The following is a 24,970-nucleotide window of genomic DNA, read 5'->3' on the forward strand; positions in this document are numbered from 1 at the left end:
ACCAAACGATCTTCGATTTTAACGAGCTTATACTTGAATCGAACGGCTCGACGAGACCAATCCAACGAGCCCAAGATAGCCGAATTCTGACACTCTTAAGGCCTTTAAATGTCCAACAAATGGTGCACGATTGAAGGGTTCAATATCGGCCGTCCATTCGACCACTCCCTATTTGCCCATGATCTCACACATATTTACAAGCCATGCCACTCCAGAAAAACTATAAATAGAGTCCTCATTCTTCACAAGAGGACTCAAGTGAGAAGAGAGAGAAGAAGAAGAAAAAGGGGAAAGGGCGAATCATCTCCTCCTCGACCACCGCTGGAGCTCTTCCCGCCGCCTGAATACGCCGGAACTCTGCCGGATTTCTCGAAAACGTCGGGATTTCACAAAACTTTATAACTTTGTTAGAAGCTGATTGTAAACCGATCGTCTTGACTTGTGAGACGAATCGGTCTTTGTACTTCAAAGAAACACTAGTGGAATTATTTCAACTGGGCGTGACCCCATGGTTTTTTCCCTCTTCCGGGTTTTCCACGTAAAAATTCTGGTGTTCATTCTCTTTTTTGTTTATGTGCTGAATATTCGTACAACGCTCAGACGCGAATTTACAAACTCTACCGTCACGTATATTTTAGCTTGCAACAAGAAAATATGACTAAAAGTTCTCATTAATAAAATAGGGGTGCCTTTCTAACAAATAAAGTAAAAAATCATGTCAAACAATTATGCAATCTTTTGATCATAACATCTTCATGATTTTTATTCTTTGTATCACATTCTCTAGTTGTAGAGCATGCATCACCGACTTCTGACAAATAACAATCTCTCTCCAATTATTATCTTCTAAAACTAGTGATGTTTTTCATTTTGGCTTTCATTTTCAAAAGTAGGTTTCACCCTTTAAACTCTAAACTCCATTTAGGAACTTTTTATGTCATATATGCAATCACATTCATCTTGGAATCATGAATAAATTATGATAGAACATTATTCAAAATATGATCAAATATTATTTGATATTCTATTAATTTTTTATAAGGGTTTGATCATGAACAGACAAGGGCAACAAATCGTAGATCATGCGTTGAACATGGCTCCAAGCTTCAAAGATTTTGCTTAATTGCGGGTTGAAAACAGCATGAACTCATTGAAGATGTGTCAAATATTGGTCGATCATGATCCAACATGGTACAACCATTGTTAAGTTTGTTCAATTATGATCAAAGATGATTCAATTATTGTCGATATTAGTTCATATTGGCTAATTTTAATTAACATGACATGCATATGGATGTGATATATAATCCTACAATTTGAGAGCTATTACAGTAGTCATACAAAGCAGGGGGAGTTATGGAGAAACTTGTCGGGCAATTTGAAGACAATAATCTCATTGGTAAGGCTAAGAGATCCTCCTTTGGGCACTTTTTGAGAATTCCTAAGAAAAATAATTCTCTATTGCCCTCATTCATTAATTATTGTTGATGATGGTTGATAATAATGACAATAACGAGTATTCAAGTGTGTTAATATGATAGCTCTTAAATTTTAAAAGATATATTTTGAACTATAATATAAAAATTATTTCATGAGTTATTATAAGTTAAAACTGCAAATTGTCTTCGTCATAACATAGATATTATTGTGCTTTAACTATAATAATTTTTTCTTAATTTTTGGGCATTGCTACAATTTTTTAAGAAATTAACTCATGGTCGGTAGTGAGATTTTTGGGACATTAGGTCTTCATTTTGCAAACCGATTTCACTAAAGTATTTTAAGATGCTTAGCTAATTTATGAATATTTTTTTATCTCCTAATTTAAAGATATAAAAGAATTTATAAGGATTGATCATTAATAATTGAATAATTGAAATAATTACCTTTATGTCATAAATATATTTTATCATAAAAACAAAATATTTATCAACAAAAAAACTCATTAAAGTCATTTTCCATGCCACAATGTCATTTTGATAGAGAATAGATTAGGGAAAATGAGAAGAAAAGTAGGGGTGTCAATTTTTGACCTAACCCGACAACCCAACCCGAAAATTTTGGGATCGGACTAGGTTTGGTTCGGGTTAGAGATTTCGACCCGTTTGTAGAAACGGATCTGGTTTAGGTTGACCCGCAAACCCGAAATCAATACGGTTCTGTTTCTAATTAATTTATTAGGGTTTTAAAATATTATTATAAAATAAGTAAATGATATTTCTAAAATATAACAAATATTGTTCCTTAAATTAAATTAAGCTTTATTTATTTTATATTGATTGAAGTAAATCTTACCGTAATTTAATTTTCGTTTAAATAAATTGAATTAAATAAAAAAATTTAAGAAAACATACCCGAAGCGGGTCGGATTCAGGTTGACACGGACCCGAAGTAGGTTGGGTTCCTTTTCGAAAAACTGACCCGTTTGCAAAAATATGTTGGGTTCGCGTCAGGTTGAACAATGAATGATCAGTTTCGGGTTGGACCCGAACCCGACCCGTTGACCTGATTTTGACAGCCTTAAAGAAAAGAGATTAGAGGAAAAAAAAGCTAGTATTTATAGGTCATAGAGTCATTTTTGTCAGTTTATCCAATTAAAAAATTTATTCTTCCCAAGGTATATTATGTTTTTCCTATTTAAATTTTCAATAATTTATTATTTTTAGAATTTTTCAATAAAATTTATAATTTGCTTGACAAAAATTAGTTTTATTATATTCTGGTAATTTTTACTTGTTTGATTTTTTATATGTTATCGGTACGACTATTCTGGTTATTTTGAGTATTTATTTTATATTTTTTTGAGGCGATTTTAAAAAAAGCAATAATTTTAGTAATTTTAAATTTTTTTAACATCTAAAAATAGTTCTTTAGTTAAGTTAAAGCTTTAGAATATTGTTATATACGATCTTTGATAATTTTGTTAGTTTCTAAAAATATGAATTTATACGCAGTAGTGTTTTTTTATTGCATACCATTAAGGTATCTTGGCAAATTTTGAATTGAGTTTAATTATACTTTACTTACTGCAATGCATTGGAATATGAATTTATTTAATTTGAATTAGTAGAGAGAAGATATTATGTTTGCGAAGAGAAGTGATTATATTGGTCGAGAGAAGGGATTTTATTGTCAAAGAGAGGAATTCTATTATATGTTATGTGATAAAAAAACTCTGAAGCTTGAGGGCTATTATGATTATGAAGCTTGAGGGTTATTCTGATTTTCCCTGATAATGGTTTCTGTTGGCGGAGAGAAGGGATTCTATTGGTGACGAGAAGAAACTCTATTTATTATAATTATAATTATAATTATAATTACAATTATAATTATAATTATAATTACAATTATAATTATAATTATAATTATTATTATTATTATTATTATTATCTAAAAATTGGGGCTTGAGAGCCATTTTGATAATTACTATAAAATGTTTATTTATATTTCAGCTAGCCTCAGTATAGTTCTAGTAGTTATTTAAATGCTTATTAAATGGTAAGTATTAGTATTTGTTTCAATTTCATATTTCTTGCAATACTTCAATTTATTACTATAACACAATATTTTTAGTCATTTTGGTTTAAGATATTGTTTTTTAATTTTAGGCTATGATAGCCTATTGAGCAATGTGAGCACATTCTTACTTTTACTTCCATTTTTAGGTTAGAAAAAGGATAAGGAGCAAGCAGAGTAATTTTTGATATCAGACTCTGATCTATATTATACCTATGCCTTTTTAGCTAGTTTCAATTTTTAAGGCTTGGCTTTTATTTTTGTTGTACTTTCTATTACGAAATATTATTATATAGATAAATCATAAATTATACATGTATTTTAGGATGATATATAAAAAAATCATTTTTGGGATATATTCTTCCAATTTATATTATAATCAACAATGGTTTTATGTTATTTAAATTAAAAGTTTTGTTTTTTTTTTGCTTAGCACTTGTCCAAATAGATCTTGGGGTCAACTTCTGGTTCTTTCTACGAGTGGGCATGATATGAACTATGTGGTATCGAGTCATATCGGGTTGGCTTGTGATAAGCTTTTAATATTAGAGCGTCAGTTGGAGAAGCGAATCGTAACTAAGACATAAGATTTGATCTGTAAAAGAGTGAGATAACTCTTGATAGTTTTGGGTGCTCATTTTGTTTATTTTTTCATATTGTATATAGTTATGTTTAACATTTTTGAGATGGATTAGCCAGATCCAGATATGTCCAACAATTAGAGCTCTAGTAAGGTAGCTCATGTTAAGGGAACAACTCCTATGATTAGTTTTGAGGCAGTTTCCCAGATTATAGGTCTGGTAGCACATCTAGTAGGTGAGAAATGGATAAGTATTTATAAAATTTTATGATATTTCAACCTCTTAAAACTTTTAAGTATTATTGAGCTTAGTGTAGTTAAAGATTGGCTCAATGTGATAGAGAATACTCTCGATAGGATGCATTATCTTCCTGAGCGGAGAGTTGTAATGTTCAGGCAGAATGCTGGTGGCTTGGTTAGTATAAGGAGAAGTTTCAAGTTCGTGATAATACGTTGATTACTTAGGAAGAGTTTACAGAGATGCTCAAGACTTAGTTTGTACCTCTATCTACTAAAAGATAGCTACACAACTCCCTTTTGAAATTGATTTAAGGGAAAATGACATAATGATAGTGATGTAGTACGAGGTAGATTTTACTATTCTCTTCAGGTATGCTCTATAGTTGATTGACACTTTTGAGGAGAAGTGTTATAGATTTCTAGAGGCACTGTAGGATAGTTTGAGGTAGCCACTATTAGCATGCGACTGATCATAAAATTAATGATCTCTTATCCAGATTATTATAGTCAAACACTCGATTAATATCATTTTGATCCTCTGGAGTCATATGTGGTTCTCCCCTAAGTTTGACTACGATAATCAGGATGAACTTGCAGTTTCATAATTTGAACCCATTAGGGAATGATATATTCGCCCACGAGGCGATATATTGTTCAAAATGACGTGTTCGATTTTAAAATAGAAATTCCAAAACTAAAAATTTTTCAAAAATAAATTAATCTTATAAAAACTCAACTTTTTAAACAAATAGTGGCATAACAGATTTTTCTCAATTGGTCGAGAAGGCCAAGAGGATAGAGATTGATCAGATAGCAATTCAACAGTAATGGACTATGACCAGAAAGAGGTTTGATAATTAGATATACTCGCTCAAATCAACGCATATTCAACATTATCCAGGCAGAACATTATATAATATTACGACAAAATTCCAGAACACTATACGAGAATATTACCACAAAATAACTCTGTAATGGTTTTACAGCAGAAGACTACAAACTTCTAGAAATTTGCAAAAACGTTCAAACTAAGTCAGCCCCACTAAATCTCGATCTAAGATAACTACTAGTTATTTCTTACTTACATCTGTGACTTTAGGAGCTTTGAGAAGAACCAAAATACCTTTTAGCACCACTGGCAGTGGCAACATTACTCTGGGCAGGGCAGTCCCTTGCCCAGTGTCCAGCTTTGCCACATTTGAAGCAAGAGCCTGAAGAAAGTTGATTTTTACCTTCACTTACGAAGGAATTTGATGATTGATTCTGGCAGTCCTTAGCCCAGTGACCTTCTTGGCCGCATTTGAAGCAAGAGGAATTACTTTTATCAGCCGACGACCAACAGTTAGAAATGTTAGAACTACCCTGGAACTGCTGGGAGAAGGAAGATTGTCTTGGAACAGAGCCCTGCTCATTGCACCATTTAAAGAAGCCACAAGAACCTCTTCCCTGAAGTGATGACAGAGAGAAGCAAGCATCATAAAAATCTAACAGAAAAAAGCAAATATAAAATGATGCATGAATCTTTTTAGGGAAATTTACATACATACCACTTTATTCCATCATATTTACATATCTAACACCCAAAAGTTTAATATTACATATATACATCCCTATATTATTTTAATATCAAATATACCACTCTTATTTCCTTCCTACCACTCATATATTTTATTTCTACTACTCATATTTGATATGAAAAGGAACTATGGGTATTATGTATGTAATATTAAAATTTTAGATGTAAAAATATGTAAATAGAGTAGTATAAGGTGGTATGTACGTAAATCTCCCATTTTTTTATTACTTTTTTCATATGTGAGTTTTGAAGATTTTGAAATAGTAGTATTTAAAGTTTGGAGGATTTACACACACCACAAATGTAATATAAATTTATATATCTAACCTCTAAATTTTTATATTTACTTATATAAAATTCAGATATCTAAATCATATCAAAAATATCACTAACTTATTTAAAATAAAATATATTTTGTAATTTAGAGCCTAGTGATATTTATGTAAATATAAAGATTTAGGTGTTAGATAATAAATATATAAAAATTTCACGATATGTAGATTTTTAACTGCAGCAATGTCAATTGAGAAGATACCTGATTCCATCACCAGCATCAGTAGTCATCGTCTTACCCAAATTCCTACTACTTTAAACTACCTATTCGTGCTGATTCTAGATTTCTACTTGAGGTGAATAATTGTGAAATACGGTTACTCCTTTTGCTTTGTCTTTCAAGCTCAAAAAAGCCCGAGTTCACTTCTATTTCCCTCGATAGATTTAAAATTTTAACCCCGCAATTTCCTAAACAATATTTATTCTGATGTCTATTATCATCACCATAAAAGAGTTTAAGAGAGTTTTTTGGTCTAATATTCATTTCACAGAATACCTCACAAGCAAAGATGACAATAGAGTGAATATCAGCCAAACAAAGCACCATGCATAGATATCATCTGTTTAGCAGAAATGTTCTTGAAATAATCTTCAATATGTGAAGTAACAAATGAAAGATATTAAATAAAAACTACTGTCAAAAATGCATTAGGCACATATATAATCAATTACAGGCACATTTATTTATTTCGGAGCTAATAGTTAAGCATGCGAGTATTTTCCATAAAACCTAAGGCAATGCTAGGCTTTTAATATTTCCTATATTTCAATGCAGATTAATTGATTTCTACCATTTCTCTATTATTAGTCAAAAAAATTGGTCAAATAGATTTTAGAGTGTCTTATGAGTTTGATATTTGCAAAATTAATTTTATCATAATTGTCCAAGTAATACGAATTAAAAATTCATCATGCTACATCAGTCAGAGATCACCGATTTTAGTTAACCAATAAAAAATTTTGTTTGGCCCATTTATACCATCAAATGTTGGAGCTTCAATTTTGATTTGATTGTAGTTGTTATCAGGAGCTCTAATGTCTTGTCTAGGTTGGTGCATTCAAGTGATAGTCTTCTAAGACTAACATACCTAGGTTGAGGTTCACAACAGTAAAATGTGCGATACTCCACAGAAAAATCAGTAGGAAATCTAAGCATTTACGTCAGAATTTAATTTCCGTCGGTAAAACACGTATGGGAAAATGATTTCCGGTGGAATAAATTTCTACTAGAAAAATTTCCGATAGATTACCAACGGATTACAGATAAAGAATTATTTTTTTAACTGACAAACAAAAAAATGTTGGAAATTCAAAAAATGACATAAATTTGATGAAATTTTTTCAATTAGAATTTCCGGCAAAAGTTTTCACTAAAAAAACTTGTGCATATTTCTACCGAAAATTTCTGTGGCATTTCCATTGTTTTTTTGCATCGAAGCTTACCGAAGGAAAATCTATCAAAAATTTGTAGCAAAAAAATTTGAAAATCTTAAAAAGATACTAATCCATGCAATAAGCAATACCTTTGCGTAAGATAGCAAATTAACAGAGAACAGATATGATGCAAATGCTTATAGGCTATAACCCCTTATTTTTATTGCAGACGAACCTTATAATTGCACGAATTGGATTCAATTGTGGCTGGACGCAAAGGTGATTCAGAACGACAGTGACTACTAATAATGAAAAAGCCCCAAAAAAAACAAAGGCAAAGTTGGTGCAAACGGTCGAAGCTATTAAAACTATATGATGCATTCCTTCATCATATAGTTTTCTAACAGAAAAATTCGTTATAAAACTAACAAAATTCATGGAAAATGTGTTTTCAGTGAATTTTTAAGTGGTTTTCTGTCGGAAAAAAAAAAATCTACCAAAAATGTCTGCCAATGAAAGGAAATCCACAAGAAAGAAAAATTGTTAGAGAATATTGACGCATTTTTCGTGTCGACTCGACCCAAATAAAGTCAAATCGGACCCGATCGGTTTCGATTGAGCCCGATCAATTCAAATCAGCCCCGCCAAACCCTAAATCAGCTTAAATCGGTGCTGATTCATGTTCAATTTCATCAAATTAACTCCATCGAGCCAAATCGAACTAGAATCGATTCAAATCGAGTCTGATTCGGGCTCAATTTTAGTCCAATTGGTTCAACCTAAGCCCAATTAAATTTCCAAATCAAAGTTCAAAATACAACAACTGAAATTTGAAAAGTCTTTACCGCTACTTTCTTGTGCTTTCCCGTTTAATTTCTACAGCTATAGCAGGGATTGTGCTGTAGGAAAAATTGAACTGCAGTTCTTCTTTTCGTGCATAGAGGAAACCGAGTGAGGGAAAAGGAGGGCGGGGTTTCTCTTTCTGCTACGTGCATCCATAACGAAAGAGGTCGGAGAGGGTTTCTAAGGGTCGTCCTTCTGTTCCCTGCGTACCCGAGTGAACGAGTGGGGAGGTTCTTTGGTTTTGAGCATCCGACATGCCTTGTTTGTGTACCCAAATAAGTGAAAGGAGAGAGCAGGAAATCGAGTGGAGGCATCTTCCCCTGCGTGCAATTCTCCCAGGCTAAGCTGAAGAGTTCTTCTTCTTGCGTGAGGCTAGGCTCTTATGCGAGCGGTTCTCCTACCGACTTCTTGTTGCGCCCCAGGTCGAGAGAGGGAAAGGAAGGAACAATTCTTAGGTCAGGTAACCTGACGTAGCTCTACATTCGGACGCCAATAATATGTCGCCACGTGGTCTTATTCAATACCACGCAGCCCGACGACTTGACCCGGGATTGCTATGTTCGCATATTGCTCTAGGTATTGCTCGGTATTGCTTGGTATTGCTAAGTATTGCTTGGCAATAATGAAAAATATGGCTCTGTGAAGACCAATACCGAGCAATACCGAGAAATACTGAGCAATACCGAGATTCCCGTCTCCATTCCGAGTCGGGGTTGTCGGGCCGCGCGGTAAATAGTGAGAACACGTGGCACTATTTTACTGGCGTCCGAACGTAGAGCTACGTCAGGTGACCGGATTAAAAAAAAGTTCGAAAGGAAGAGCCGAACGACACTTCTATGTTTCGTGCGTCTAGAAGAGTCGAGGAAACGGAGTAGCTACGTGCGGTCTATCCAGGTTGAACCGAACAGCTTTCTCGTGTGCTAGTTCCGAGCTAAACAGGAGAAGAAACATGGTCTGTGAGACCCTTTCAGCTTCTGTACAAACTGAGTTCGTTTATAAGAATCTTCTGGACGATCTGAAGGAGTTTTTTACAGAGCCGATCATCCCAAGACGAAAATCAATTATCGTCTGTACGATTTCTGTCTGAACGCAAACAGAGCCGATTATCCCGGGACGAACGAAAAATATCATCCGTACGATTGTAAATATCTCTTCTCTATATAATGGACTGTTTGACACGTTTTGAAGAGAGAGAAAGAGGAGAGAAAGAGAAGGAGAAAGAGGAAGAATCCGCATTTTGGACGACTTCGGCTCGCTTTCGTTCGTCAACGCAGTTGAGAAAGTTGGTCGACTCGAGGTAAGACACATTATGTCTATCTCAATTTTCAGAAATATGAGTTTTGACGAATATTCTGATTAAGTTGTGTCCGTTAGAGAAAAATGGGAATAACTTTAAATCGGTAGAACTTTTACCGCGTAACTTTTGGTATGTTGTAGAGATTATAAATTTGCACGTTTTGAGTATTTTCTTAAAACTTTTCATCGGGTATTTTGAAATTTGCGGGGTTTTTATCGAATAGAAAATTATCTGGATGTCGAAAAATAGTGCTTCGGTACAATAAAAGCTTTGAAATGTTGTTTTATACAATCTCTGGTAATTTGGTAATTTTTTGAAATTATACATTTTTTATTCATTGGCTTTTCTGTTATCTGTCTCTATACGAAAAAGGTGAAATTTTGATTGTGCTTAATTACACCGTATTTGTTATGATGTGATGTTTTGATGTGCACATGTGATTGAATGATATCTGTTTGGAGTTATAAGGGGCCAGAATCCTTTGAGATTCTGTCTGGGTTTGGGAATATAAAAATGAAATCTGATCTGATAATTCTGTATATCTGATATGTTCTGGTGCTGTAAGCACAAAGGGAGGCATAAGAGATCAGAATCCTTTGAGATTCTGTCTGTGTTAGGGAAGGGAGGCAAAATGGGCTAGAAATCTTTGAGATTCTATCTAGGTCCGGGAAATCTGATCTGAAATATGATTTGAAATCTGATTTGACATGTGATCTGGATTGTGATTTGAACGAATATGTGATACGAATTTTATTCAGTTCTTCTATATCTATTATTTGATTCATTTGTTCTGTACGAATATCTGAATTCTGTTTGATTGTTTGATTTCTGTATGATTATCCGAATTCTGTGTGTTTATCTAGATTTACGATGAATATATGAATTATGTACAACTATCTGAATCAGTGAATGATGTTCTATGATTTTCAGTTAAGTTATTTATTTGATTTTCAAATAATTATTTTTAAAATCTTCTGTAAAGTATTTTGAAATGAGAGTGTCTAGGAATTTAGATCGGCTAGTGTGATCTTGCTGAACTGTTAGCTTATTGTGGTTTTATTCATGATTTTCAGAATCTGGGAAAGGGAAGGAAGTTGTGGACTAGCTGTTCAGGTTCTGATCTGAAGTTATAGGTATTTTGCCATTTTTGATTTTTGTACAGTCATTGCTAGTTTACTTTTCTGTTATGTACCTTCTGTTTGTAGCCATATACTATAACGTATATGATTATTTTGATGAATGAAAGAAACATTTTGGAAGAATTCTTCTGTATTTGAAAGTTTTTAGTAGCTTTGTAGTTCGGTATATTTGTAAATAATCTCTGGAAGAAAGTCTGAAAAGCAATTTCAAAACTAGATCCTGGGGTTTGCCCGTCGCAATTCAACACGATAAGGATCCGTCCTGGTCAGGTTGGGTTGTGACAAATCAGTGGTATTAGAGTAATAGTTTTGAAATTGAATTGTAAGACAGAGCTATAAGAATTGATTTGTAAGTCTGGTGGGATAGTTTTAGTCTGTCTGGGTATTTATTATTTTTGTTTTATGTGCATAGTTGCGTATTCTGTGTGATTATGGATATGCTAGACCCAGATATGATTGATGGACAGAATGCTAGTAAGGCAGCTCCTGTGAATAGTCCTGCTCCAATAGTTGGTTTCGATACGGTTTCCCAGTTTGTTACATTAATAGCTCAAATGATGAACGAGACGCAGAACAGAGTTTCTGCTGTTAGATCTGAAGATATAAATAGACATCTACAAATGTTTCTGAGATTGAAGCCTATAAGATTTGAGGGCACTATTGAGCACAGAGTAGCAGAGGATTGGTTGAGAAGATTGGAAAAAATATTTGATGGTATGTAATGTCCTCCTGATAGAAAGGTACCGTTAGCAATCTTTGTATTGGATGGTGAAGTAGAGCGTTGGTGGATGGGCCAGCAGGAGGAGAAATTTCAGGGTAAATTGAACTCTTTGATTTCTTGGGAAGAATTTTTTTAAGTGTTTATAGCTTAGTTTGTACCCCCTTCTGCAAGGCAACAAATGCAGGAGAATTTTCTGAGGTTAGTTCAAAGGAACAGGATAGTTATGCAGTACGAAGCAGAATTTACTGCTTTAACAAGATATGCTTGACAATTGGTCAGTACTTATACTGAAAAGTGTTATAAATTTCTGAAAGAACTTCGAGATAGTCTAAGGCAACCTCTGGTGTCATTTCACATTTCTGATTTCTCTGAGCTTGTGGAGAGAGCCCGACTGATAGAGAAATTTCAGGGTAAATTGAACTCTTTGATTTCTTGGGAATTATTTTTTTAAGTGTTTATAGCTTGGTTTGTACCCCCTTCTACAAAACAACAAATGCAGGAGACTTTTCTGAGGTTGGTTCAAAGGAACAGGACGGTTATGCAGTACAAAGCAGAATTTACTGCTTTAGCAAGATATGCTCCACAATTGGTCAGTACTTCTGCTGAAAAGTGTTATAGATTTCTGAGAGGACTTCGAGATAGTCTGAGGCAACCTCTGGTGCCATTTCACATTTCTGATTTCTCTGAGCTTGTGGAGAGAGCCCGACTGATAGAGAATGATCTGATGGCTACTCAGCAGTGGTGGACTGCTAGTAGGAAAAGGTTCAATGGGGAGATATCTGATAGTGGTTTTTCTGGGAAGAAGAATAGATTTGTATCTGGAGATTCTAAGAGAAGTGGTCAGTCAGTGTCTGCAGCAGCTTCTGGTAGTTGCAGTGTAGCCAGTTCTGGTTCTGTTAGTGGGGCACCAGTGTGCCAAAATTATGGACAACATCATTTTGGCCAGTGTTACAGGATGACTGGTCAGTGTTTCGGATGTAGTCAGACAAGACATCGGATAGCAGAATGTACGCAAGCCGGATTTGATCGACGATCTGAGTCCAGATCAGAGAGCTTTGTCAGGCCAGCAGGAAGGCAGAGGATAGTTCCTCCCCGTACTATTTCTGAAGGATCATCTGGTAGAGCTGTTGATTTGGATTCAATGGTAAGGAGACCACCTAGTGGTAATCAAAAAGAGCATAGTGGTTCTGTAGCTCCAGCTCCAGTTCAGCCATGTGCGTATAGCTTGACTTATCAGGAAGCTTGGGATGTTCCAGATGTTGTGACAGATACGGTTTATATTTCTGAGCATCCATGTCGTGTTTTGTTTGATTTTAGAGCTAATAGTTTGTTTATTTCTAAGCGTTGTTTCGATTTATTGCAATTGGCTTCAGTAACATTACCTGTTTCACTTTCTGTTATTCTGTCGGCTCGAGATAATAAGATAGCTAGAAAATTTTGTTTATGTGAAATTAAAATTTCTGGTAAGAAGTGAAAATCTTGTTTGATTTTATTGTCGATTTCTTCGTATGATATTATTTTGGGTATGAATTGACTAAGTCTGTATGGGGTTCAAATTAATTGTTTGAAGAAGTAAGTTACATTATTTGTAGGTAATAAAAGTTGTGTTTTCCAAAGAGTAAGATGTGTCTTATCCTGCCTAATCTCTATGATGGAAGCACATTGATTGTGGAAGAAGGGTTGTATGATATTTCTGGCATCAGTTCGGGATATGAACATAGATGTAGGTTCTATTTCTGATATCCCGATAGTATGAGACTTTTCTAATGTATTTCCTGAGGAGTTAGTCGGTTTACCTCCGGATAGAGACGTGGAGTTCTGTATTGATGTATTTCTGGGTATGGTCCCAATATCTAAAGCTCCGTATAGGATGACACCCAAGGAGCTTGCGGAGTTGAAAGTTCAGCTCCAGGAATTGATTGATAGAGGATTTGTTCGTCCGAGTGTTTCTCCCTAGGGAGCACCTGTTCTGTTTGTAAAAAAAAGGACGGTACGATGCGTATATGTGTTGACTACAGAGATTTGAATAAAGTCATAATGAAGAATAACTATCCATTGCCACGGATTGATGATCTATTTGATAAACTTGCCGGATCTTCTGTGTTCTCAAAGATTGATCTACGATCTGGTTACTATTAGGTGAAGGTGAGAGAAGCTGATGTGATGAAAATAGCTTTCAGTACTCGGTATGGACACTACGAGTTTTTGGTCATGCCATTTGGGGTGACTAATGCACCAGCTATTTTTATGGACTTGATGAATAGGGTGTTTAAAGACTATCTGGATCAGTTAGTGATTTTTTTTATAGATGATATTCTAGTATATTCTGCTTCTAAGGAAGACCACGCCAAACATTTGAGAAGTGTGTTGGAGACTCTGAGGTAGAATCAGTTATATGCAAAATTATCCAAATGTGAGTTCTGGCTGAGGAATATTCCTTTTTTGGGTCATGTGGTAAGCGGTAATGGTATTTCTGTTGATCCCTAGAAAGTTCAAGCAGTAAAAAATTGGCTAAGGCCTAATACCGTATTTGAGACACGTAGTTTTTTGTGTATGATCGGATATTATAGAAAATTTATGAAGGGACTTTCTCAGATTTCGACACCTTTGATGAGACTGACTCAGAAGTCAGTAGCCTTTGTTTGGACACCGGAGTGTGAAACTAGTTTTCAGAGATTAAAGGATTGTTTGACTTCTGCTCTAGTTTTGGCACTTTCCTCTAGTACGGAATGATTTCAAGTATTCAGTGACGCTTCATTAAAAGGTTTGGGATGTATTTTAATACAACATGGTCGGGTAATAGCTTATGCTTCGAGACAGTTGAAACCACATGAAAGGAATTACCCTACGCATGATTCAGAGTTGGCTGCTATTGTATTTGCTTTGAAGATTTAGCGTCATTATCTGTATGGCATCAGGTGTGAGATTTTCACATATCGCGAGAGTTTGAAATACATATTCACTCAAAAGGATTTGAATTTGAGACAAAGGAGATGTCTTGAATTGTTCAAGGATTATGATCTGACTATTCATTATCATCCTGGTAAGGCTAATATAGTGGCAGATGCTCTGAGCAGGAAGTCTTCTGGATTATCTTGTATGCAACTCACCTTTGATGAGTATTTGATACGAGATATGGAAAGATTACATTTGGAGATGATTTCTTCTTCTGAATGGGATTCTGATATAGTAACTCAGATGATTATTCAGTCCTCTTTGGAAGAAAAGATCCATGAAGCTCAAAAGTTAGATGTTGAATACTCAAAGTTGATTGATCAGATCAAATATGGTAAGAAATTTGAACTACGAGTTTTTGATTATGGTATTATTTTCTGTAAGGAAAGACTTTGGGTCCCTATTTCTAGAAATCTGAGACAAGAGATTCTGCATGAGGCCCATTACTCAGGTAACACTATTCATCCAAGTAGTAAGATGTATGGAGATATGAAAAGTATGTTTTGGTGGCCTGGAATGAAAAATGATATAGCGGAATTTGTTTCGAAATGTGAATCATGTCAGCTAGTGAAGGTAGAACATCAACGACCGGGAGGTCTTCTGCAGTCGTTGCCTATTCCTGAGTGGAAATGGGAAGAGGTAACAATCGATTTTGGTATGGGTTTTTTCATATCAAGGCAAAGACATGATGCTATTTGGGTTGTCGTTGATCGACTTACAAAATCTACCCATTTTCTTCCGATTAGACAGACAGATCCGGTGGACAAATTAGCACATATCTATGTTAAAGATATTGTCAGATTACATGTTATACCGAAAGTTATTATGTCTGATCGAGATGACAGGTTTACCTCCAGACTATGGAGAGGTATTCAGCAAGGATTGAATACGAAGTTGCATTTTAGTACGACTTTTCATTCGCAGATTGATGGACAGTCTGAAAAGACTATTAAGGTACTAGAAGATCTTCTGAGATTATGTGTTTTGGATTTTGGAGGCAGTTGGGAAGATCATATCACATTGATAGAATTTGCATATAACAACAGTTATCAGTCCAGCATAGGCATAGCATCTTATGAAGCTCTGTATGATAGAAAGTGTAGAACTCCTTTGACTTTGACAGAGGTGGGAGATAGACAAATGATGGGTTTAGCTTTTGTGGATGATACTGTGACGAAGATCAATCTGATTAAAGAAATGTTGAAATCTGCACAAGATAGACAAAAAAAGTATTATAATCAGAAGCATAGACTGGTTGAATTTCAGGTTAGTGATTTTGTATATGTCAAAGTCAGTCCTATGAAAGGTGTTAGCAGATTTGGAAGAGTAAACAAGCTCAGTCCAAGATATGTGGGACCTTTTGAAGTCATTGAAAGGATTGGTAATTCTGGTTACAGGTTATTGTTACCTGATCAGATATCTGATATACACAACGTGTTTCACGTGTCATCTTTGAGAAAGTGAATATTTGATTCTAAAAAGAGGTTATCTGCTGACGATGTGGAGGTTCAGGCGAATCTGCAGTACAGAGAAGAGCCTGAAAGGATTTTGGCATATGATGTGAGAGAGCTGAGAAATAAATAGATTCCTATGGTTAAGGTACAGTTGAAGCATATGACAGCCAGAGAGGCTACTTGGAAGAAAGAATCTAATATGAAACAGTTATATCCAGGTCTGTTCTGACTCAGTCTGTTTTAGGAATGTCGAGGACGACATTTTTCTAAAGATGGGTAGATTGTGAGACCCTTTTAGATTCTGTATGAACTGAGTTCGTCTGTACGAATCGTCTGGACGATCTAAAGGAGTTTTTGACAGAGCCGATCGTCCCAGGACGAAAATCAAATATCGTATCTACGATTTTTGTCTGAACGCAAACAGAGTCGATCGTCCCGGGACGAACGAAAAATATCATCTGTACGATCGTAAATATCTCTTATCTATATAATGGATTGTTTAACACGTTTTGAAGAAAGAGAAAGAGAAGGAGAAAGAGGAAGAATTCTTGTTTTGGGCGACTTTGATTCGTTTTCGTCCGCGACGCAATTGAGAAAGTTGGTCGACTAGAGGTAAGGCAAATTTTTAGAAATGTGAGTTTTGACGAATATTCTGATTAAAGTTGTGTCCGTTAGCGAAAAACAAGAATAACTTTATATCGATAGAACTTTTACCGTGAAACTTTTGGTATGTTGTAGAGATTATTAATTTGCACGTTTAGAGTATTTTTTGAAAATTTTTCACTGTGTATTTTGATATCTGCGAGGTTTTTATCGAATAGAAAATTATTTGGATGTCGAAAAAAAGTGCTTCAGTACAATAAAAGTTTTGAAATGTTGTTTTATACGATGTCTAGTAATTTGATAATTTTCTGAAATTATGCATTTTTTATTCATTGGCTTTTCTGTTGTCTGTCTCTATACAAAAAAGGTGAAATTTTGATATGTGCTCAATTACTCCATATTTGTTATAATGTGATATTTCGATGTGCACATGTGATTGAATGATATATGTTGGGAGTTATAAGGGGTCAGAATCCTTTGAGATTCTGTTTGGGTTTGGGAATATGAAAATGAAATCTGATATGATAATTTTATGTATCTGATATGTTCTGGTGCTGTAAGCACAAAACGAGGCATAAGGAATCAGAATCCTTTGAGATTTTGTCTATGTCAGCAAATGAAGGCAAAAAAGGCCAGAATTCTTTAAGATTCTGTCTGGGTCCGGGAAATCTGATCTGAAATATGATTTGAAATCTGATTTGACATGTGATCTGGATTGTAATTTGAACGAATTTGTGATACGAATTTTATTCAGTTCTTCTGTATCTATTATTTGATTCATTTGTTCTATACAAATATCTAAATTCTGTCTGATTGTTTGATTTCTGTATAATTATCTGAATTCTGTGTTTATCTGGATTTCTGATAAAAATATGAAATCTGTACGGCTATCTAAATCAGTGAATGAAGTTTTATGATTTTCAATTCAGTGATTTATTTTATTTGCAAATAATTGTTTTTAAAATCTTCTGTAAAGTATTTTGAAATGAGTGTCTGGGAATTTAGATCGGCTAGTGTGATGTTGCTGAGCTGTTAACTCACTGTGGTTTTATTCATGATTTTCAGGATCTGGGGAAGGGAAGGAAGCTGTGGACTAGTCGTTCAGATTCTGATATGAAGTTATAGGTAATTTTCCATTTTAATTTTTGTACAATCTGGCTAGTTTACTTTTCTGTTATGTACCTTCTGTCTATAGCCATGTACTGAAATGTATATGATTATTTTGATGAATGAAAGAAATATTTTGGAAGAATTCTTCTGTATATGAAAGTTTTTAGTAACTCTTTGGTTCGATATGCTTGTAAATAATCTTTGGAAAAAAGTCTGAAAAGCAATTCCAAAACTAGATTCTGGGGTTCGCCCGTCGCAACTCAACACGATAAGGATCCGTCCTGGTCAGGATGGGTTGTGACAAATTAGTGGTATCAGAGCAATAGTTTTGGAATTGGATTGTAAGATAAAGCTATATGAATTGATCTGTAAGTCTGGTGGGGTAGTTTCGGTCTGTCTAGGTGTTTATTATTTTTGTTTTATGTGCATAGTTGCATATTCTATGTAATTATGAATCTGCCAGACCCAGATATGACTGATGGATAGAGTGCTAGTCAGGCAGCTCCTGTGAATAGTTCTGCTCCAGTAGTTGGTTCCGATATAGTTTCCCAGTTTGCTACATTCATAGCTCAAATGATGAGCGAGATGCAGAATAGAGTTTCTGCTGTTAGATCTGAAGATGTAGATAGACATCTACAAATATTTTTGAGATTGAAGCCTCCAAAATTTGAGGGCAATGTTGAGCCCAGAGCAGCAGAGAATTGGTTGAGGAGATTAAAAAAGATATTTGATGGTATGCAATATCCTCCTGATAGAAAGGTACCGTTAGCAGTCTTTCTGTCGGATGGTGAAGCAGACCGCTAGTGGATGGACCAGCACGAGAAAAAAATTTCAGGGTAAATTGAACTCTTTAATTTCTTGGGAAGAATTTTCTGAAGTGTTTAGAGCTTGGTTTGTGCCCCCTTCTATAAGGCAACAAATGCAGGAGACTTTTCTGAGGTTGGTTCAAGTGAGCAGGACAGTTATGCAGTACGAAGCAGAATTTACTGCTTTGGCAAGATATGCTCCACAATTGGTCAGTACTTCTGTTGAAAAGTGTTATAGATTTCTGAGAGGACTTCGAGAAAGTCTGAGGCAACCTCTGGTGTCATTTCACATTTCTGATTTCTTTGAGCTTATGGAGAGAGTCAAACTGATAGAGAATGATCTGATGGCTACTCAACAGCGGTGGACTGCTAGTAGGAAAAGGTTCAGTGGGGAGACATTTGGTAGTATTTTTTCTGGGAAGAAGAATATATTTGTATCTGGAAATTCTAAGAGAAGTGGACAGTCAGTATATATAGTAGCTTCTGAAAGTAGCAGTGTAGCCAGTTCAGGTTCTGTTAGTGGGGCACCTGTGTGCCAGAATTGTGGACGACGTCATTTTGGCCAGTGTTACAGGATGACTGATCAGTGTTTCAGATGTGGTCAGATAGGTCATCGAAAAGCAGGATATCTCCAAGCAGGATTTGATCGACGATCTGAGTCCAGATCAGAAAGCTTTGTCAGGCAGCAGAAAGACCAAGGATAGTTCCTCCCTGTACTGTTTCTGAATGATCATCTAGTAGAGCTGGTGGATGGGGTTAAATGGTAAGGAGACCAACTAGTGGTAATAAGAAAGAGCATAGTGGTTATGTAGCTCCAGCTCCAGTTCAGCCATGTGTGTACAGTTCAGCAAGAAGCTCGGGATGCTCCAGATATTGTGACAGGTATGGTTTATATTTCTGAGCATCCATGTCATGTTTTATTTGATTCTGGAGCTAATAATTCGTTTATTTCTGAGCATTGTTTCAATTTATTGCAATTAGCTTCAGTGACATTACCTGTTTCACTTTCTATTATTCTACCGGCTGGAGATAATATGATAGCCAGAAAATTTGTTTATGTGAAATTAAAATTTCTGGTAAGAAGTGAACATCTTGTTTGATTTTATTGCCGATTTCTTCGTATAATATTATTTTGGGTATGAATTGGCAGATTCTGTATGGGGCTCAGATTGATTGTTTGAAGAAGCAAGTTACATTATTTGTAGGCAATAAAAGTTGTGTTCCAAGGAGCAAGAGATGTCTTATCCTGCCTAATCTCTATGATGGAAGCACATTGATTGTGGAAGAAGGGTTGTATGATATTTCTGCCATCAGTTCGGGATATGAACATAAATGCAGGTTCTATTTCTGATATCCCGATAATACGAGACTTTTCTGATGTATTTCATGACGAGTTAGTCGGTTTATCTCCGGATAGAGACGTGGAGTTCTGTATTGATGTATTTCCGGGTACGGTCCCGATATCTAAAGCTCCGTATAGAATGGCACCCAAGGAGCTTGTGGAGCTCAAAATTCAACTCCAGGAATTGATTAATAGAGGATTTGTTCATCCGAGTGCTTCTCCCTGGGGAGCACCTGTTCTGTTTGTAAAGAAAAAGGACGGTACGATGCGTATGTGTGTTGACTACAGAGATTTGAATAAAGTCACAATCAAGAATAAGTATCCATTGCCACAGATTAATGATCTATTTGATCAACTTGCCGGGTCTTCTGTGTTCTCAAAGATTGATCTGTGATCTGGTTACTATCAGGTGAAGGTGAGAGAAGCTGATGTGATGAAAATAGCTTTCAGTACTCGGTATGGATACTACAAGTTTTTGGTAATGCCATTTGGGGTGACTAATGCACCAGCTGTTTTTATGAACTTGATGAATAGGGTGTTCAAAAATTATCTGAATCAGTTTGTGATTGTTTTTATAGATGATATTATGGTATATTCTGCTTCTGAGGAAGAGCACGTCAGACATTTGAGAAATGTGTTGGAGACTCTGAGGCAACATTAATATTATGCAAAATTCTCCAAGTGTGAGTTCTGGCTGAGGAGTATTCCCTTTTTGGGTCATGTGGTAAGCGGTAATAGTATTTCTATTGATCCCTATAAAGTTCAAGCAGTTACAATTTGGCCAAGGCCTACTACGGTGTTTGAGATACGTAGTTTCTTGGGTATGGCTGGATATTATAGAAAATTTGTGAAGGGATTTTCTCAGATTTCGACAACTTTGACGAGACTAACTCAAAAGTCAGTAGCCTTTGTTTGGACACTAAAGTGCGAAGCTAGTTTTCAGAGATTGAAGAATTGTTTGACTTCTGCTCCAGTTTTGGCACTTCCCTCTAGTACTGAAGGATTTCAAGTATTTAGTGACGCTTCATTAAAAGGTTTGGGATGTGTTTTAATGCAGCATGGTCGGGTAATAGCTTACGCTTCGAGATAGTTGAAACCACATGAAAGGAATTACCTGACGCATGATTTAGAATTGGCTGCTATTGTGTTTACTTTGAGGATTTTGCATCATTATCTGTATGGCATCAGGTGTGAGATTTTCACAGATCATTAGAGTTTAAAGTATATATTCACTTAAAAGAATTTGAGTTTGATGCAAAGGAGATGACTTGAATTGATCAAAGATTATGAACTGACTATTTAGTATCAGCCTGGTAAAGCTAATATGATGGCAGATGCTCTGAGCAGGAAATCTTCTTGATTATCTTGTATGCAACTCATCTCTGATGAGTATTTGATATGAGATATGGAAAGATTACATTTGGAGATGATTTCTTCTTCTGATTGGGATTCTGGTATAGTAACTCACATGATTATTCAGCCCTCTTTGGAAGAAAAGATTCAAGAAGATCAAAAGTTAGATGCTAAATACTTAACGTTGATTGATCAGATCAAATCTGGTAAGAAATTTGAACTACGAGTTTCTGATTCTGGTATTATTTTTTGTAAGGATAGGCTTTGAGTCCCTATTTCTAGAAACTTGAGACAATAGATTCTACATAAAGCCCATTACTCAGGTTACATTATTCATCTAGGAAGTAGTAAGATGTATGGAGATATAAAAATTATATTTTGGTAGCCTGGAATGAAAAATGATATAGCGGAGTTTATTTCGAAATGAGAATCCTGTCAGCTAGTGAAGGCAGAGAACATCAGCAACCGGGAGGTCTTATGCAGTCGTTGCCTATTCCTGAGTGAAAATGGGAAGCGGTAACAATGAATTTTGCTATGGGTTTTCCCAAATCAAGGCAAGGACATGATGCTATTTGAGTTGTCGTTGATCGACTGACGAAATCTGCCCATTTTCTTCCGATTAGACAGACACATCCGGTGAATAAGCTAGCACAGATCTATGTTAAAGATATTGTCAGATTACATGGTGTACCGAAAGTTATTGTGCCTGATCGGGATGACAGGTTTACCTCCAGACTATGGAGAGGAATTCAGCAAGGATGTGGTGCGAAGTTGCATTTCAAGACGGCTTTTCATCCGCAGACTGATGGACAGTCTGAAATGACTATTCAGGTACTGGAAGATCTTCTGAGATTGTGTTTTGGATTTTGGAGGCAGTTGGGAAGATCATATCCCATTGATAAAGTTTGCATATAACAACAGTTATCAGTCCAGCATAGGCACGACATCTTACAAAGCTCTGTATGGCAGAAAGTGTAGAACTCCTTTGACTTTGACAGAGGTGGGACATAAACAAATGATGGGTTCAGCTTTTGTGGATGATACTTTGATGAAGATCAATCTGATTAAAGAAAGGTTGAAATCTGCACAAGATAAACAAAAAAAGTATTACAATCATAAGCATAGATTGGTTGAATTACAGGTTAGTGATTTTTTATATGTCAAAGTCAGTCCTACGAAAGGTGTTAGCAGATTTGAAAGAGTAAGCAAGCTTAGTCCAAGGAATGTCGGACCTTTTGAAGTCATTGTAATAATTGATAATTCTGTTTATAGGTTATTGTTACTTGATCAGATGTCTGATAAATACAACATGTTTCACGTGTCATCTTTGAGAAAGTGGATATTGGATTCTGAAAAGAGGTTATCTGTTGACGATGTGGAGGTTCAGGCGAATCTGCAGTACAGAGAAGAGCCTGAAAGAATTTTGGCATAAGATGTGAGAAAGCTGAGAAATAAACAAATTCTTATGGTTAAGGTACAGTTGAAGCATAGGATAGCCAGTGAGGCTACTTGGGAGAAAGAATCTGATATGAGACAGTTATATCCAGGTCTGTTCTGACTCAGTCTGATTTGGAAATGTCGAGGACGACATTTTTCTTAAGGTGGGTAGATTGTGAGACCCTTTCAGCTTCTGTACGAACTAAGTTCGTCTGTATGAATCTTCTGGACGATCTGAAGGAGTTTTTTACAGAGCCGATCGTCCCAGGACGAAATCAATTATCGTCTGTATGATTTCTGTCTGAACGCAAACAGAGCCGATCGTCCCGGGACGAATGAAAAATATCATCCGTACGATCGTAAATATCTCTTCTCTATATAATGGATTGTTTGACATGTTTTGAAGAGAGAGAAAGATGAGAGAAAGACGAGAGAGAAAGAGGAGAGACAAAGAGGAAGAATCCGCATTTTGGGCGACTTCGGTTCATTTTCGTCCGTCGACGCAGTTGAGAAAGTTGGTCGACTAGAGGTAAGGCACATTATATCTATCTCAATTTTCAGAAATGTGAGTATTGACGAATATTCTGATTAAAGTTTTGTGTCCGTTAGAGAAAAACAGGAATAACTTTACATCGATAAAACTTTTACCGTGTAACTTTTGGTATATTGTAGAGATTATAAATTTGCATGTTTTGAGTATTTTCTGAAAATTTTTCACCGGATATTTTGAAATATACAAAGTTTTTATTGAATAGAAAATTATCTGGATGTCGAAAAATAGTGCTTCAGTACAATAAAAGCTTTGAAATGTTGTTTTATACGATCTCTGATAATTTGGTAATTTTCTGAAATTGTGCATTTTTTATTCATTGGCTTTTCTGTTATCTGTCCTATACGAAAAAGGTGAAATTTTGATATGTGCTCAATTACTCTGTATTTGTTATGATGTGATGTTTTGATGTGCACATATGATTGAATGATATCTGTTGGGAGTTATAAGGGGCTAGAATCTTTTGAGATTTTGCCTGGGTTTGGGAATATGAAAATGAAATATGATCAGATAATTTTGTATATCTAAAATGTTTTGATGTTGTAAGCACAAAAGGAGGCATAAGGGGCCAGAATCCTTCAGGGAAGGAGGCATAAAGGCCAGAATCCTTTGAGATTATGTCTAGGTCCGGGAAATCTGATCTAAAATATAATTTGAAATCTGATTTGACATGTGATTTGGATTGTGATTTGAACGAATTTGTGATACGAATTTTATTCAGTTATTCTGTATCTGTTATTTGATTCATTTGTTCTGTACGAATATCTGAATTCTATCTGATTGTTTGATTTATGTATGATTATCCAAATTCTGTGTTTATTTGGATTTCTGATGAATATCTGAATTTTGTACAGCTATCTGAATCAGTGAATGATGTTCCATGATTTTCAATTCAGTGATTTATTTGATTTGCAAATAATTGTTTTTAAAATCGTCTGTAAAGTATTTTGAAATGAGTGTCTGGGAATTTAGATTGGCTAGTGTGATATTGCTGAGCTGTTAGCTCACTATGATTTTATTCATGATTTTCAGGATCTGGGAAAGGGAAGAAGTTGTGGACTAGCCGTTCAGGTTCTGATCTGAAGTTATAGGTATTTTGCCATTTTGATTTTTGTACAATCATTGCTAGTTTACTTTTCTGTTCTGTACCTTCTGTCTGTAGCCATGTACTGTAATGTATATGATTATTTTGATGAATGAAAGAAATATTTTGGAAGAATTTTTCTGTATTTGAAAATTTTTAGTAGCTCTATGGTTCGGTATGTTTGTAAATAATCTTTGGAAGAAAAACTGAAAATAAATTTCAAAACTAGATCCTGGGGTTCACTCATCGCAACTCAACAAGATAATGATCCGTCCTGGTCTAGTTGGGTTGTGACATGGTCACTGCGTGCGACCAGTCTGAAAGCTTGATGATCTGAAACCGAGCTGAACAAATGGTTGAGCAAGAGACCTCTTCTCTTGTTAAAGGGTTGTTGCAGTTCATTTCTACTGCAGCTAAGGGAAAGTAGAAGGCTTCCTATTTCTCACATACCTATTCCGGCGAGCTCATGGAAATGGAGGCGACTTTCGGGAGCACTCAAATATTGGAAGCTGTCTGGAGTATTTTTGGACAGCAAACTCACCTTCCATCCCTTTATCTCTCGCTTTGCAAGGCGAGTGGATGTCTTTTAGTGTCGTGACTAGATCCGGCGAGGTAAAACCCCTCAAAACTTAGCGAAATCCCTAGGTATTCAAGCCT

General features: G+C 35.5%; 1 protein-coding gene across 2 annotated transcripts in view; it reads right to left on the reverse strand.

Annotated features, from left to right (window-relative positions):
* Nucleotides 1-5,266: 5,266 nt before the first annotated feature.
* The window catches only part of LOC110116512 (cold shock domain-containing protein 3), a 53,853-nt gene continuing 34,149 nt past the window's right edge, over nucleotides 5,267-24,970 (reverse strand). For both annotated transcript variants that reach the window (XM_028699557.1, XM_020850107.2), the window contains exon 3: nucleotides 5,267-5,782. In XM_028699557.1, the coding sequence (XP_028555390.1) occupies nucleotides 5,432-5,782 (351 nt within the window). In that variant the 3' untranslated portion in view covers nucleotides 5,267-5,431. The remainder of the gene's footprint in view (nucleotides 5,783-24,970) is intronic.

This window comes from Dendrobium catenatum, unplaced genomic scaffold (genome assembly GCF_001605985.2).
Source record: "Dendrobium catenatum unplaced genomic scaffold, ASM160598v2 fragScaff_scaffold_1338, whole genome shotgun sequence".
Classification (NCBI taxonomy): Eukaryota; Viridiplantae; Streptophyta; class Magnoliopsida; order Asparagales; family Orchidaceae; genus Dendrobium; species Dendrobium catenatum.